This window comes from Anser anser (genome assembly GCF_964211835.1).
Source record: "Anser anser genome assembly, chromosome: 3".
In the NCBI taxonomy this organism is placed as follows: Eukaryota; Metazoa; Chordata; class Aves; order Anseriformes; family Anatidae; genus Anser; species Anser anser.
The window spans coordinates 119,648,448-119,665,185 of record NC_139722.1 but is presented as its reverse complement, the minus strand read 5'-3'; the positions used below and the strand labels follow the sequence as shown (position 1 = coordinate 119,665,185).

The 16,738-nt window shown below is 42.7% G+C and overlaps 1 protein-coding gene across 1 annotated transcript in view; it reads right to left on the bottom strand.

Annotated features, from left to right (window-relative positions):
• LOC310896545 (uncharacterized protein) overlaps positions 1 to 16,738 on the bottom strand; it is a 52,222-nt gene that overhangs the window by 19,153 nt on the left and 16,331 nt on the right. Inside the window, exons 4-9 of the mRNA XM_083828961.1 lie at positions 15,786 to 15,862; positions 10,689 to 10,858; positions 9,200 to 9,276; positions 7,469 to 7,614; positions 3,756 to 5,297; positions 623 to 2,981 (exon numbers count right to left, since the gene is read on the bottom strand). Of these exons, the coding sequence (XP_083685087.1) occupies positions 15,817 to 15,862 (46 nt within the window). The 3' untranslated portion in view covers positions 623 to 2,981; positions 3,756 to 5,297; positions 7,469 to 7,614; ... (1 more) ...; positions 10,689 to 10,858; positions 15,786 to 15,816. The remainder of the gene's footprint in view (positions 1 to 622; positions 2,982 to 3,755; positions 5,298 to 7,468; positions 7,615 to 9,199; positions 9,277 to 10,688; positions 10,859 to 15,785; positions 15,863 to 16,738) is intronic.

Here is a 16,738-nt window from a genome sequence, read left to right as displayed (position 1 = left end):
GCCAATAGCTGCAGGCTGGAACTTGGCAACGTGATCTCAGACAAAAAGTGCGTTTTCTGAACCTTTTTTCAGTGCCCATTTTTGTATTATGAATACACAAAAAGAAGAAGAAGAAAAAAAAAGCCACACCAAACACAGCAAATCTGCTGTCGGAGATGGTTTTTCCACCCTCGTGTAAGTGAGAAGAGCCGACAGCCTGTATTTAGAGGTGAACTGCCTCAGTGCTGCGGGCCTGCAGCTGACCCTTCGATGATTTTAACATAGCTCTAGCAGTGTGAAAACAGAGCTATGGGCTAAGTCTGTCCTGTCAAAGGAAAAGAGCAATGAATTCCTCTTCAACGTAATACATACATGCAGTGGCTAGATATGACATATTTTTTTTTCTCTCTGATTTCACGGCGCCGTCTTTGTTAAACTGACAAGCTGTTACATGGAAATAAACACACACAGCTCTGCTGTCTGGCTGGCCGGGGCACCAAACCCAGCAGAGGGATTCTCAGCTGTGCTGGTACCTGCAAAAATCTGACATGCAAAATGGTGGGTGGGAAACGAGTGTGAAGGAAAGGCTTATGTCAGAAAGCACGGAGGCAAATCACATCCCTGACTTCGTTGGTACACTTACCCCAGTCTGTCTCTGTCCTCTAGTGGAAAATCTCCTCTCAGAACTGGATTTGGGCTCGGCCATATATAGCTCCTTGCTTTTCTGTATCACATATTTCTATATTTCCTACTTGCTGGCAGAGGGCATTTTATGATGTTGTTTCTCCCATGCAGCCGGAGAAGCAGGGTTCCCAGGAACAGAGAAAAAAGCATTTGGTGGTAGCTTAGCACAATGTTTCAAATCAATCAATTTTTCTAACAGATCACAAAGACTCCAGCACAAAGTTCAGATCATGGACTTCAAGCTGGGCTGCAAATAGTTGAAATTCAGTAAAGGGAAAAATTTTCCTCCAGGATGTGAGCAGGAATAAATACCTCCGTGTATCCAGGCTGGTGAGAGATCTGCAGACAAGTTCTTCATGCTCAAACCTATAAACAAATAAATAAATAAATAAAGTCACAGAAATTAGAGCATTTATCGGATCTATTTTTTGCTTTCTCCTGACAATTTCTTTGATGTTCTTCTAGGAGGTGTGGTGGGTCTTTCTGTCCAAAATCTACCAGAAACTGAAATCACCTTCAGGAGCCCTGCCTGCCATCTGGACCCTGTTCCTTGGCTGCATATTCAGGGCTGGGAGGGATTTTCCCAAGGAAGTTCATTTTGATGTTAAACACCTGACCTGAAGCTGGTGACTCTCCCGAGAGCTGCGACCAGAAGAGACACAACAGAAGGGACCTGGGAGGTGCCTCAGTAGCCCTTAGGAAACTCTCCTGCACAGCCTCGGGGACACAGGGACTGGCAGTCAGGAATGGACACAAGGGTTTTGTGCGTCCAGTTCCCTGTTTCTGACAGCAGCCAACTTCAGAGGACGACGGAAGACATTTTCCTAAGAAAGTGCTAACACACCCTTTAACAGTTTACCCTACTCCCAACTGTAGAAGCCTGGGGCAATCTAACAGTCTTGCTATTTTGTATTTTTCCTTTAAATATTATAAAGCTGTATTGAAGATGAATAGAACCTTTCAGGCTGATACTGGATTCACAGGAAAATGTTGATTGACTTTAATATTGGTACCCATCATCTAGTTCAAGGTGCATAATAAAGATGTAAGGGCTCAAGCTCATTTGGTTCTGGCAGTCTGTGCTTTAGATAGCTGGAAAAAGTTCTAATTACTCTTTATTCACATAAATTGAAATTTGAGCCTCAGCTCAAAGGGAAACAAATCTCAGAGGTAGGAAGCACATTTGTCCGACCCACAAAAAACACCTTCTTGGGACACTGCATTGTGCTCAAGAAGCGAAATATTTTCCAGTGAACACCAGCTCAGAGATAATTATTTTATAATGCTACCTGCTCTACTCGGGGGCATTTTCAGCTCATTTTCTTCTCCGGTGCCAATTCCTCTCATTCACAGTGGTCTGGTTCCTACTCAGGGAGCAGCAGGCATCTTGCACTGCTATTTGTGCAAAGCTGAATTTGTGTGTCAGCAATTTGTTATTGTTACCTCCTGCTGGATGATAGGGACATTTTCTGCAGCATGACAGCTAAGTAATCTCTCACTGTGTGTACCTCAGATAAAAAACCTGACAATCTCCCGTCTCTAAAGACTGCCAGGCAAGCGAACATAAGGAGACAATGATCAGCTTGGACTCCAGTGATTAACTCAATATTTACCTGATGCGTATTAGTAGCTTATTAACACAAACCTAATTTTATCGTGGGCAGGTGGAATTCTGTACGGAGATGCTTGAGGAGCAGCCCCACTCCCTGCCACAGCAGCCTGCAACATCCTTGGGAGAGCATAGCAGGAAAATCACAAAAACTCCTGGCATCTGAAAGGGTAAAAGCTATCAGTGGGAAGCACACGAAAAGAAGAGAATTGGTCCTATATGTGTGCCGACATTTGCTACCAGAAGCCCAAAGCTGTGCATCCACGCTAGGAAGCCAGAACTAACACAACTTCCCTCCCAATGTCATTCTGGCTTGCAGGCAGGAGAAACCAAAGCCATTTTTATTTTTTAGTGCAAAAAGGTAAAATATTGAAGCTTTGAAATAACTAATTACCCTCCCTTTGAGCTATCCCAAGGACGGTTTCAAAGACAATGACGGAGGATTGCTGCTAACTCCATATATTTATACCTAACAAGAAGGAAAGCAGTGAGGCTTTGAACGGGAGCCTGCCAGAAAGTGTCACGTCCCTGCCACCTTGTGACAAGGCGCTACAACTGCAAAACCCCAAAACCCCTCAACCTTGGAGCTTCAGGTTGGACCAGGATGCCCAGAGAGGAGCGAGAGCAGCGGTCCTCACTGGAGCACGGGTACCGGTTGTCAGTTGTCAGCTCTGCTTTTCCTCCTAGACGTTGCTCTGCAGAGGTTTGGCTGTTTAAGAGGGGGGAAAAATAGGTTAGCCAAGTTTTTCTTTTCCATTTTTTTTTCTCTCCCAGACTTATCTGATGTTTTTGCCTGCTTTGCCTCTTCCTGACTTCCTTGTCCTAAGAAAACAGCTGCCTTTGGCCTTTTGAGGGGAACTTTTATGTAATGCTTGAAAAAACAACAGAAAAAGTGAGCGCCTTCTTTTTAAAGCCTCAGCCAAGGAGCCATGTTATCGCAGTTTCTCCATCCCCACCGCATGCAGAGCTGTGGCACCGAGCCAGCGCTGCTCCTCCTCCATTTCGTCCCCGAATCTGCCTGGAGAAGCGAGGTTAACTCTGGTTTCCCATTGTTCTGGCTTTCCTGCAGAGGCTGCCTCGGAGCCATCAGCCCTCTGATGGAAAAGGCCTTCCTGCCTCGCAGGCCATGGCACAGCTTGCAAGCTGCCTGTGCTCCAGCTGGGGAGGGGTGGTTTATTCCCCTGTTCCAGCTGTCCCAGAGGAAATCCAGCTCTGATGGGCTGGGAGAAAGCCACCGCTGTTATGTGCAGCTTGCATCCAGTTTTTCCATGGTATTTAGGCACCTAAATCAGCTCACACTGAACCCGACAGAGATTTCTGTCTCTGATGCTATAAGGGGTGAGAGGTCACCCGTAGGACAGAGGTGCGATATCTCCTGGTTGCTTTCCGACAGCACTTGCATGCTACAAGATTTCAGTGCAGGGGAACAGTCACCAAAGGCACGCTGTCTAAGGCTGAGGGTGCCAACAAAAGCCCCACTGACCTCCGCCAACCTCCTGTTGTCACCATTCAGCTCAAGAGAACGGCCCCCGCTGCTCCTATGTGAGATCACTGGTGGCTCCACAGGGCATTGACAAGGCCACCAGGAAAATAACCAAAGGGACAAATTATTACTGGCAAATTCTTATTTATGGAGGAAGAAATGCTGTGATGACAATATTGCTCTGGGTTAACTATGAAGCAATGAATATCAGGGAACCAAATATCAAAACCAAACAAATGATTTTGAACACCTTTTAAACTTTAAAAAAACAGCATCTAAAACTAGTATTAAGTAGTATTAAAAGTATTTTTATTAAGTAGTATTAAAAATATTTTTTATGCTGATGCAGAAATAAAAGTTGCCAACAACGAGACCATGTCAGCTCTTCTTCATGGAACAGGGCCACAGAAACCTACAGCAGAAATTTGATAGGATAAGTCACTCCACAGTGAGTGCAAACTTCCATATGAGTTGGCAAGTCAGCTCCTCTACATCACGAATCTGAACAGGACAAGGCAACCTCGGGCATCACAAATAGCGAGATAACAAGAGACACACTGAGGACATGCCTTGAGAACGTCACCAATACCACTTCCACATCAAGCAGTAGTATGGACGCAACCTTAAAAAGCATTACGCAAAACAACAGACAAGTTGTCCAAATCTTCTATCATGGCAAATGAAAGCTTAAACTGAATAGGACAAGACCAAAATAATTAGCAGACCCTGCTGAATGCCCTATATATTTGAAGCTGAGGAAGGACAAAGGGCAAAGAGAAGGGGACTGGTCCCTCCAACTTACAATGGGCAGATTCTGAGCAGAATTATATTCATACAGACCAGTGCATGTTTCCTACCTGATCAGGTTCAGATTCTGGGAGGACATTTTTGATACTTATTCTGGACATGGAAATTGAACCCTGAGAATAAACAGAGCCTAAGACTCCCAAAAAGAAGCATAAAAATTGAAACTCAGTAATGTAACATCCAAATAAATAAGCTGAATGTTTTAAGTGTAACCAAAGAATAAAAGCATGCTAGATTTTTTATTTAGCATGGTTTATAGCACTTGATTCATGGTTCCCTTGGACAAGCGCGTTGTTTCAGGCAGTCAGTGAGTCTGGGATCAAATCTTAGCAGCTAACACTGACTTGCAACAGCTTACTGACCCATTGCAGATTGCTTTACACCCCCACACTTCAATCACCTTGACTTGCAGCAGAGCAATCTAGAGGAAATGATAACCTGCAGGAATGTGGTGACTGCAGATCTGTAAGCGAGCTGGGCCAGCACCGTCAGGTTGGAAAGCAGGATTTTGCTGGAGTGGGGTTGTTGTATTTTTGGAGGAACAAGATATGATTGCTTATTCTTTTCCATCCTCTTCTTTTAGATGTCTTCTGTAGAGAATCAAGTTCTTACCCTGGGTTCAAAGGTTACAGCTCTTCAGAGGTCATCTTGAGGCAGCCAAACCAATTAGTCAGTGGTAGGAGTAGAGATGGGCAGACGTGGTGGAAATAGTGCATGAAGAATCTCCTGTCCCTCCTAACAGGAATGAAAGGATACCAAGCAATAAGAATGGCATGCTTAAAGTGCAGACATAATGAATATGTCTTGGGAATTTTTTTATTTAGTTATATGGTCTCTGAGCAGTTTGCTTGATGAAACAACTAAATCTTGGTAAGTGGAAATGATATTTGATTGCACACCTAAACCCTTGCTTATAGGTCTACTGCTGTTGCTTATGCACAAGAACAATTAGATTTGCTGTAATGAGATCAAAATGCCAGGTGCAGTTTATGTATATATCACAGAAGTCTAGTTGGATAAATCAGTGCAGACAACAGTGCAGGGGAAAGAACCATTCCTTCTGAAGTGTATCAAGGATTAATTTGCTCTACTAGATCTGTACCACCTGATATCTTTGTAGTAACGACCTGATGTATCAAAGCAGGCACACAACTAGCTTTAAGAACATTTTTAGAGTGTCCATTCAAATTCAGCTAACACGGCAGCACCAAGATTTAAATGAGGAGTGCTTACCAGCGGTACAGTGAGCTCCCAAGAGACTTTCTAACTCACAGAAGCTGACAGACCACTTTCCACTTAAAATAGTTAAGTAACTCCATGCTAGGCATACTGTTGAAAGCCTCCTTTAACCTTTAACCAGAAGAAACAGGTCTGCTTGGAGAGACGATGTTTGAAAGCCTGTCAGAACCCATTTGAACACCTTGTTATCCCAGCACAAAGTAGGAGACTGAAAACAGCAGCTGGGCTGATACTTCTAAGCTTTCCCTATGCATTTTAGCTATGTCAAGATAGGCATCAGAGGAGAAATACGTATGCCCTGAAGATGTAGTTCAGGATGTGGATGGGTAATTGATTAAAATAGTCCTCACGTGGAGGGTAAAACAGGTCACAGGCACTTCTGAACTGAGCAGCAAGTACCTCTTCATTAGCTTTCTTGGCAGGATCAAATAACAAGTGTTGATGCAGCGTTTGATATCTACAAGAAAAGTAGCAGTAAAAGAAAAAAGCAATGGGATCAAAAGAAGGGCACGGCACAGAGAGGTTGTGAAGTCTGCTATTTTATGAGGAGCCCTACAAGCCACAGTAGATGCCTGGGATCTGTGGATGTTTGAAATCAGTGGATCAGCATAATTGAAGATGCTTAGCTCTGCCAGCGAAGCTGAGCACACGGGTTAATAGAGGATGTTTAGGTAATAGCTTTGTAGAAGATACAAGTCATCGTTGTCCCCAGGCTGAGCCAACTAGAAGCCAATAAACATAATACTGTCTCACGTCTGGGCTAACATGTCTTGCCTTTAAACCTCCTCCACCTGGTAAAGTGGCAGCAACAATTTGCTGTGATACTTGAAAGAGCCCATAGCACCTCTGGCCAGGGGCTTAAATATCCCTTGTTCTGGTATGCAAAGGCACGTTGCAGGACGGTTTATAGGCAGTATGTAAGTGGAGCTTAGAGACACAGCAGTCACGGGTCCTGATATTCTCAGCTTTGGCGTGGGTGGATTCACACCCCATTGACTTCTACTCTGAGTACAAGATTTTAAAACCCTGTCAACAGCAAAGACATTTTCTAAAACCTTTGTGCCATTGTTAGCACTAGCTCAGATTCTTGCAATCCTGCAAGCTGGAGGTGATCAGCCATCAGCAACGGATTTAACACCGTGGGAATTACGCCTTGTAGCTTAGACTGGGACCTGATAACGTGGTGTTAAGAATGTCTACGGCAACCAGCAACCTGTCTGTCTTAAGGCTGGTTGCAAGCATAAGATTTTACCTGTCCCATACTTAGCCACAGAATCTTTAAGAAATAGAAATTATTTTTTTAAGACTCCTATTGCAAGTAAAAGGTACCCAAGGGAGAAGGAGGTTATATAAAATCTCACAGAAGCAGACTGCAGGTATACTTCTCCAGACATAGTTTAGAAAGAAATACATGAAAACAATGCAAAATAGAAATAAATTATAGATTTAATATACAGGGATGGATAGGGTTCTTAGGTCTCTTCCTCGTGTAAAGTTTCTGTATGATCCTTGTGTGAACATATGCAGAATGGGCATTGCACAACTCTGTGAGCACAATACAGCAACAAGGGGAATGGAAGACTTGCAAGAGAGAATTTTCCTTTGGAGGGGTATTTTTTTGGTTTTTAAGTGGAAGATGTCTCAGGGAGGAGTGGTTTTGATCTTACCTTCATCTTGGAGGAGGTGTTTTACTGTGCTGAGTGCAGTAAGAGCATGTGAAATAGCAAACTGTCCCCGGATCTGTGCAGTCCTTGCCCAGCCACAGCATGCTCAGCGTGCACCTACCCGGTGCAGATGCTGTATCATACAGGACCTGCAGGGAAAAGGCCTGTCTTACAAAGCACAAAAAGACACAAGTATTTAATAAGAACAGACACTCTCTTCGTCATCAAATTTGAAAACAGGAGGATTTATCCAGCAGATGGCAACAGCAGACCAGCTTGGAGAGTAAGGACAGCATTTGCAGACTGCAAAAAGCCCTCTGCTGCAACGTGTGCAGTGCACTACACCTTCCTGAGGTGTGCTCCTTCCATTCCCCGTAACATGCCCACTGAGTACCGCAGGCACAGTTCACTAGCGCAGAAAAAATCAGTGTTTCAGCTAACTGCAGTGCAACCACTAGAGCTCTTGGTTTTTCATCTAATTCTGGTTACAGGGCCTTAAAAAATATCCTCGGTGTTTTAAACAGCCTAAAAATATGGCTCTCCCTGAACAGGCACAATTTACCTATGTAAATCCTTTTGCAAAAAAAAATAATACTAATAGTGCAAGGGGACATTAAGTTCTGAACGCAAAAAGGAACCACAAAAAATACCGAGCATCTGACTGGCATTTTATCAAAAAGTAGCTCTTCCCTGCCACACGTGGAAGCCAGATTCATGGCCTTAACTATTAACCACATTCTTCTCCTCACTTCTGAGCCATCTTAAACAGCTGCTCTTAGGAAGTGCTCGTTATTGCCTGGGAAAGGTGATTACCCTGGTGGAAACTGTAGACTCAGCTCTTGGCCTCTGGAGGAAAGAGCTTTGCCTTGGACCCCAGGTGTGGCAGATGCCGATATCCATGGAAGGATCAGGGAGACTCCAGTGCCGAGCTCCACCTCACTCTGCCCAGGCACTGGGGAACATGTGGGAGTTATATTTAGTCATCATCACCCCTGAGCCATTGTTTTTTAATCAAAATTATGAGAGTGCCATTGTTTTTAATAAATAGCAGCGTTGTTTTTTCACTTGCAAAGTATAATGTGAATGGACCTTGAGGAGACACGCCAAAAGAAAAATTTACAGCCGAAGGCTCCAGTCTTTCTCCAAAACTCAAGCACTGGTTAGCTTTCCCCTTAAGCTGAAGTACAGGCCAGATTCAGGCAGTGAAATTGTTCAGGTGTAATATGAAGCTTGGGGAGCACAGGAGAGGTTATGAATGGCTGTGAATGTCAACTGATACTCCTTGGAAATTTAAAAAAAAAAAAAAAAAGAATGGAAAGAATTAATTTGTAATGAATCCCTGCAGAGATCATACAAGGAATGAGTGGGGGAGGAATGCCCAAGAGCAGCAGCCAACACCGTGCTTCAGTGGGACCTGAGCTGGCATTTTTGGCAACACGGCTGTACACAATTTACTTTTCACTGAAATCAGTGAGAGGTGGTCATCCCAAGGAAGGCAGCACATCAGCTGGGACTCAGGAGAAATGGCTGTAGGAAATGTCAAGTCCCTGCCTGGCATCCTGCAGGTTATTTATTGTCCCCATCCTTATCTCTGTTCTCAGGAAAAGAGTGATGTTCGTCATTGTTATTACCATGCTTACTAAATGCAAGAGCTGCTGCAACGCTCTGTCCTCTTCGCTTTACTGATGCTCTCGGTTGTGTTGCAGGTGAATGTCACAGCTGTGCTTCACTTACCTAGGTATGTTCTATTCAGGGGATGACAATGCTATTTTAACTCTTTTCTGCTCTCACATACTTCTTCAACAACACACCTTCAAGAAAAAAAACATGTTATGTTAAAGAGCAAACTGCCTTCTGAGAGCTCTTAAGATCTTTTATCACTCACGCTAACACATTTAGTAAGTGAGTGTGTCATGAATTTTCTTTATGTTAACACTGTTTACAAATGATGGGAATAAATCCAAATGAAATGGAGAAAGTTTCCCTTTGTTCACATTTCAATGCAGGGGCAGAATTATCACCTTGGTAGGAACTTTCTTCTACCATTGGTGGATACAAAAAAAAAAATCAAACAAAAATCCCTGCCACACCACAGTACACACAGCTACTGCTTTTAATTAGTTAGTTTGAAGGCTTTTCACTTGTTCTTTTGCTCTTCTAATGAGGAGGACTGTGAGGTGTCTTTGAACTAGCTACAGACTTGAAAGATTTAGTAAACAAGGATTCTTTATACCATTTCTGGTAAGAGCCTGTCCTGACAGATGCCTTCTTCCTCCTGAGGTTTGGACCATGGTTTGATCTTCTTTTTTTTTTTTTTCTTTAACCTCTGAAGCATTTCATAACGTGATGGGCAAGAACCCAGAAGTAATTAGACTGATTTAGCGTTGGAAGTGTAGACACAAGAAGAGATTGTTGAAAATCATTGCTGTTCTCAAAGCTGACACTGCTGGGTCCCTTAGGTCTCAACCATTACAGCACATTTTTGAGAGGCCTTGGTGCATACAGACCTTGGTCCTGTTTAGAGTTTGCAGACTGGTTGCTGAGATATCCATACAAGCTGTGCTGTTTGCCACAACTCTCCTGGAGCAAACCAGCTTGTCCCTTTTGCTGTTTCGGTGTTGTGTACACAGAAGTAGGGATAAAAAGAGAGGAGTACAGGTTACTATGATGGCAGGGTACAAAATGCCAGGGGTCACTCATGTACTGAAATCTATTCTTCAAAAGTTTCCATCATAACATGCAAAAAGCTGAATACTTCCAAGTCTGGCAGTGATAGCCTGGCATGGTGCCCTGGGTCATGTCTAACAGAAAGAGTTTATTTACTGTACAGTGCTGTTTATCCTACTTTTGCAGTTAATCACTAAAACTACCTTAAATCATAACCGCTAGGCCAGTATAACTGTGCTCGTTCTTGCTTAGGTCTGAGCAGGGACCTCTTGCTACTCCTCAGGCTCTGGAAACAACTGCGGCCTTCATGCTCTCCTGATGGCTACCTACCTGCAGCCCTCTTCACACCGACTGGATTACCTGTCAGGCTTTTTAGTGCGTGAGGCACGGCAGCTGGGGACCTCCGAGAGGGACACTGAGATACTGTCACTTGCCTGAGAACAGGTTGAGTGGTACTGTATCTCTGAGGGTGTGAGATCATTAGCCCTGGAGGTTGGAAGGCCTTCTCATTTCCTCCACCACACACTCATAGCCCATTAGCCACCAGACAATTTACCTCACGATGAAGCAGGAGAGGACCATTTCCACAAATCAGGGGTTGGTCCAGTCTCTATCCAAGCAGTGAAGATGTGCTCATCTGGTGCTGGACTGATGCTGCTGTCCTGGCCAGCAGAGGCCTGTGCACCTCCACCCATCAGCACAGATGGTCTTTGATGCTGTACCAGCCTGGAGGAGATTTTAGAGAAACCTTTAGACTGCATCAGCATTGCCACTGAAGCCTATGCTCGAATCACAAATTTTGATGTTAACTACTCAAATTTTCTGCTAACTGTAATGGAGTCCAGCTTCTCCGCTCTTGTCTGAGGATGTGGATGTGCTACATCCATACAAACCCAAGGGAGGGACTCTGAGGGAGTCCCTGCGTTGACCAGAGGGGCCCAAAGGGTCTGATCCTGAATTTAGGGGCAGCTGTGCACCGGAGACCAGCCATGGCCAGGCCTGTGAGTCAAGTTGGTTGTGGAGTATAACATGCCCTCAGAGGCTCCAAATCCCTTCAGTTACCTGGTTCCCTGAGGTTTATTTTAAAGAAACCTAGTTACAGCCGTTCCTATTTGGAGTAAAGCTTCAGATGGCCAGTTGCCGGGAGCTTTAGCTGGTGCAGACTAGCAGTTTGCCAGGAAACTTTACAAGACAAAACATATATCCCAAGAGTTATTCTAAGTCATACAGAACTTCAAAGAAGTTCATATGAAAAGGCTGAAAGAAAACTAAAATGTACATGCTGATGGGCAGCAGCAAGGGACACGAAAGGTGAAGACTAATATTGAAATACCTATAAACTTCAGTTGTTTCTCAGCAATGTTGTACTTCCAATGGGACAAGGAAAGAGAGAAGCATGCAGCCACTTTGTCCAAGTCAAACCTATACAGAGTAATTAAACTTGCATTTATCAAGCCAGATAGCCAGCACAAAAATATTGACGTCTCTTATTTCTCCACATATATCAGATAAAGGCTTTTTGGCTGTAACATTGACATTTTTGTGACTATTACTTCATTAGAGACTCACCTACACTAAAAGAAAGAAAAAAAAAAAGGCTGTTTTTAAGCACCAAACCCTCTTTAGTGCAGCCATTGTTTTACTGCTGTGTACAGGGGCATACTGGGAAGCTTATTTTCATTCAGAAAATCAAAAGAGCTTTACCAGTACAAGAGCCCTCTCCAACAACAGAACTGCAGCTGCCGTAATTTTAGCACCGGTGTAATTACAGAGGTCAGGAATCAGGTAACACCACTAACATAGCTTTTTTTTTGTTTTTTGTTTTTTTTTTTTTTAATTGCTAGATAAAGCAAAGATAAAGTTGTTGAAGTTGATGCATTGGTTATTGTTTTTATTATTTGTGCTGTGCTCTTGCACCCTGTTCCAGGTGCTGTGTGAAGACAGAGCAAGCCATGATTTTGCCTGGAATTCATGAATATTCAGGTTTGGGCAGCTTTCAGCACCAAACTGAATCGGGACACAGTACATGTCAGTATAATTAGTTGGAATATACTGGTCTACCGAAGAACAATATTTTGAAAGATTTTAAATGTTTGGAGAAAGAGCTGTCAAAGTCTGCAATCCATTTCACTGTTCCCATCATGAGGTAATCTATCGCCAAACATTGGCTTCTAAAACAAAACCTGGCATATTCAAAGTTTACCACATTATGTCTCCCAATCTGCTTTCTTAGCCTTTCTCTTTCTCAAATGTTGAGGCTGCATTGCATTTTCCCTACTATTCTGAGAAAACAGAACGCTTTGCCAATATGCTCCTTACTTTTGGTTATTTTTAAATCTCTGCAAAACTCACACTTTCTTCTGTAGCCAATGCCTATTGTTTATGGAAGCAGTTCCAATTTACTTTCTATAAGGAAAAAAAAATTAATCTACTGCCTCGAAAGCACTGCAAGTATTTGCATTGTTCTCCAGCATTGTTTTGCTTATAAAAAGGAATTCTTTGGAACCACAGAGGCATTGAGTCTCCCTCGTTTGCTCACTCTTTTTCACCCCCCGCTCTCAAACAGTGGCTTTCAAGAAGTGACCTTTTTTTTCTTTGGAGGCCAACTTGTTATTTTGGGTTGTATTTCCCTGCCGATTGTTCTCATTTCCTCCCGCGCAGCCCTCGGTGAGCCTGCTGCTGCTTCGCTCCTCAAAAACCCTGGCAGAAAGCATGGGTGCCCTCTGATTGCTGCAGGTAGCCATGGAAAGAACTGACCGTTGGCAGCATTTTGGATCCTCGAATGGATGGCCAAGAAAGTGTCAGTTGCTCACAGTAGTCACAAATTATAAGAATCTGGCAAATGCAGTCATTAGCCACCTTAAATGCACAGTATAAATCATGCAGATGCTAAGAAATTCAAGCTCCTAGAACTGCTCCCGGTTCAGAAAACTTCATTCAAAAGTGTCACAGTAAGACTCTGATAAAAACCTGATCTCAATTTGCATGTCTGAACAGCTGATAAACTTCTCTGCAGGTTTACCTGATGGGGATAAATGCTCGCCACCAGATGCATGCTCTTCCTCTTAGCAAGGTTTTCCATTAATATTACAAAACTTTTGGAAGAACACTCAGAATCAGTCCCTTTTCTCACAGTACCTCTGCAGAAGCTGAACAAGATTGCATTGCTATAAAATAACGAAGCAAAAGCACGAGACGTGTAGGCTCCAGTGCAAGCCTGGAAATTAATGAAAAGCTCCCATATGCTGTTCAAACAAATATCTTCACTGCTCTAAATTGCTGAGAGCCAAGTCCAGCCTCTCTAGGACAGGTGAATTAGCCTTTTCTGAGAAAGCAACGTTAAGTTGCAAAATACTAATTTACTCCACTGTAGGAGCTCATGGCCTTGAATCCTGTGTGCTGTCACTGAGTCTGGCAATGAATTCTGTCAGAAAACAAACCGGCACATCTCAAATGCACCCAGCAGCAAAACATTTGTATCTTGCTTATCCGAGGACTGCCGCAGGCCTAGGAGGCTGGAGCTCTCAGGAACCAGGCTTTATTTCAGAAGCAGTGTGTGCTGGTGTGTTCGTAATAAAATATTCTCAGAAACGCCAGTTCACCAGGATTTTGAAAGCTACTCACTTCAGTTGGACTTGGAATGTAACCCAAATGTGAAAAGATGAGGTTTCTTGGTTTCTTGTGAACTTGAAACCCTGCTTTTCAGCCAAAGCCTGTCAAGACCCTGCTCTCAACTTGCATGTACAAGGCACAGAGATAATTAGTGGAGTCTTTTAAAGAGTCATTTCATTTTGAAGCAGTTTATATTTCACTGGGTTCAAACTGGGACAAAGTGCATTCTTTCGCCCAAAATATTTGTAAAAATTTTCACTTCTGTTTCTTTTCTGCTAATCATTCCCATCTGCCACTGGCTGCAAGAAAAACCCCAGTGTCCAAATTTTAAAATGTGCTTATGTATTTTCATATCTAGTTTGTGATTTTGCAAGCTTCACAAAACTGACAGAGCAGGTAAAGAAAAAAGGAAGCCGGTTCTAATGCAGCCTTTAATCACAGTGTACTTGCTTCATGATGATGTGTAGTAGGACACTGAGAACCCGTGTTAGCCAAGGTCTGAAGACAGTCTAGTAACAGCACAGGTAAAGCTTTAAATAAAGTGGCAAAGAGAAAATGAACACCCCACCCCCCCCACCCGAATCTTCTAACCTTGGCAAAAATCTACAGTATTCACAGTGTGAGACAGAAGGAAGGTGATGAAAAGGAGAGAAAACAACATCTGAAATTTCAAAATGTTTCCTAAAAATTGAAACAAGATGAAAATTTAAATTTAAGGAAAATATTTTGCACTGCTAAATACTTTTTATATAGAAGTCTATATTTTGCAAGATAAATGTTTAAGACACAAATGCTGGCCATCTGTAACTGCAGCAGTGAGCTAGGCAGCAAGATGGAAAAGGTGTTGTGGCAAATTGCCTTTTCTCCATCTCGAGTGCTGCATTTAGATGAGCTGGCCTGTGTCCCAGAAGCAGCAAAACTGTATTTGTGTTTTGAAAAATGCAAGGTGCTTGGCCTGAGAAAAATGGCTCCCCAGCAGCAGAACCATACAGTGTCTTGTGCCCCCCTAGATGATCCAGAACTACTTCAATAATATCCTTGTCATTGCATCCAGAGTGAAAAATTCCTTGTCTCTTTATTTCTGCTAGCAGAGGAATCACTTTCTGCTCCTAAGAAGTAATTTAGGCTACAAATACAGGAGTACGCTAACTAGAAGTAAAAAGAGAAAAAAAAATTATAAATGGCTCTCATGCAATTATATGCATGCTATTTGTGTGCACTTGTGTATGTTTGAACACAAGGAAGTATAAGCACACCAATATCTTCTACCTATAGAAAATTTGTGCAAGCTCTGTGACTCAGTTTCCGTACACCTATATATTCTGCTCTTCATTATATGAAAAATGTACCTTTCTTATTTTAAAGCTATATTTTATGAAAAACCATGAAAACATAAAAGTACCTGCCTCCCTTCACTCTGACATGAGACATCTCTCCTGAACACATTTTATCTAGAAGTGTGTATACTCAGAATGTATGTAACACTGCTCATGTGAGACACTTATCCAAAAGCACTCCAAAGTTTATTCTAAACTATCTGAAAAAATACTAACTTCCTCCTTCAATCCCTCTTTTAACTAATTCTTAACACATCTTCTCGCCCTTTTATCGATCTCTCTCCCCGGCATAGTTCTATTCGTCTCATTAATGAGAAGCAGATTGATTTCTATCATTTCACCTTTGGTTGCCTTATTGATGCAGCAGCTGTCCAGAGGGAAGACGATCACCATTCGGTCTCAGCGGCATAGAAGCTCGGTTAGAGGACACCAACGTACACTGTAGTATTTCATGCCCAGCTGCAGTCTGAGTTGCAAGGAAGGGAGGCTATGCTGATTTACACGAGCTGAGTTTCTTTAGTCTTAAGAGGATTTTTTGAGAGCTAAAGCTAAACTCTAAACTTGGAGAGGGCTTCACAGAAACAGTACGTTTGGTCTTTAATTTGTTGCAAAATGAATGACTGCCTTTTCAAAATTAGAGATTATCTCCCAAGTGATTACATACCTTATATACATGGCAAAAGATTAGCACCTTCCATACATACCTTCTGTCCAGTGTTATTCTTATATGCCCAGTCACCTCTGCTGGTCCACTCTGAGACGTGAGCTGTGAGAAATGCAGCTTTTGAATTATAGGAAAAGTTAAGAAAGTGATTTGGAGGGCATGTCTTTTCAGCAGTTCAAAGAGTTCAAACAGTTCTAATACCTTTATATACATATATATATATGTACATATATGTATATATTGCAGTCTTCACTGTGTCTCTCTTTTCCCAGGAGTATAAAATAAAGGAAGAAGAGCCAGTCATCACCCTGCCTCCCACCTTCCACATTAGTACAGCCTTACTTGAAGAGATTATATATTTGACAAATTTTAGCTGGACTATCACTCTATATTTCCTCTTTTTCTCCACTTTGCGCTTACGATTTGTGATGTGCAAGTCTCAAAAGATTAGAAATTCGGCTCAGAAAAGCAACTGTGTGCTGGAAGTTTACTTCTCGGTTTTAAGAGATTAGGGTCACTGCAACAAGCATATGAATTCCACGCCTTGAATTCGTGGGATTTGAATGACCAAAGGCTTTGGCGTACTTCAGCAACAGGCACAGGTGACGACTGCCTCAGGTGCAATCAACACAGTTACGGTGCCCCAAAATTAAAGTAGCCAAGAGAATTAATTGATTTTTCAGTAGCAACAGTAGAAATAAGAGCTGAAGGCATCAGTGAGTGGATTGTTTGACTTGTGGAGCAGGACTCAAATGCTCTAGTCCCATGTAATGCCTCAAACGCTTTACCTTTTGGATGCTCTGGCCAGCCATGGGGAAGGGGGTAAAGATGAAGACTCTGAATGCTATAGGGATAGTGTTGGTATTGAATTGTAAATGTGTAAACTCCCTGAAGGGACTAGTAACTAGAAGGCATGTATATTGTCCTCTGGGCTGCAGAGTGCACTCTTAGCCTATCCTCCCTACGAGCCAGTGTTTTTCTATGCATGGAAAC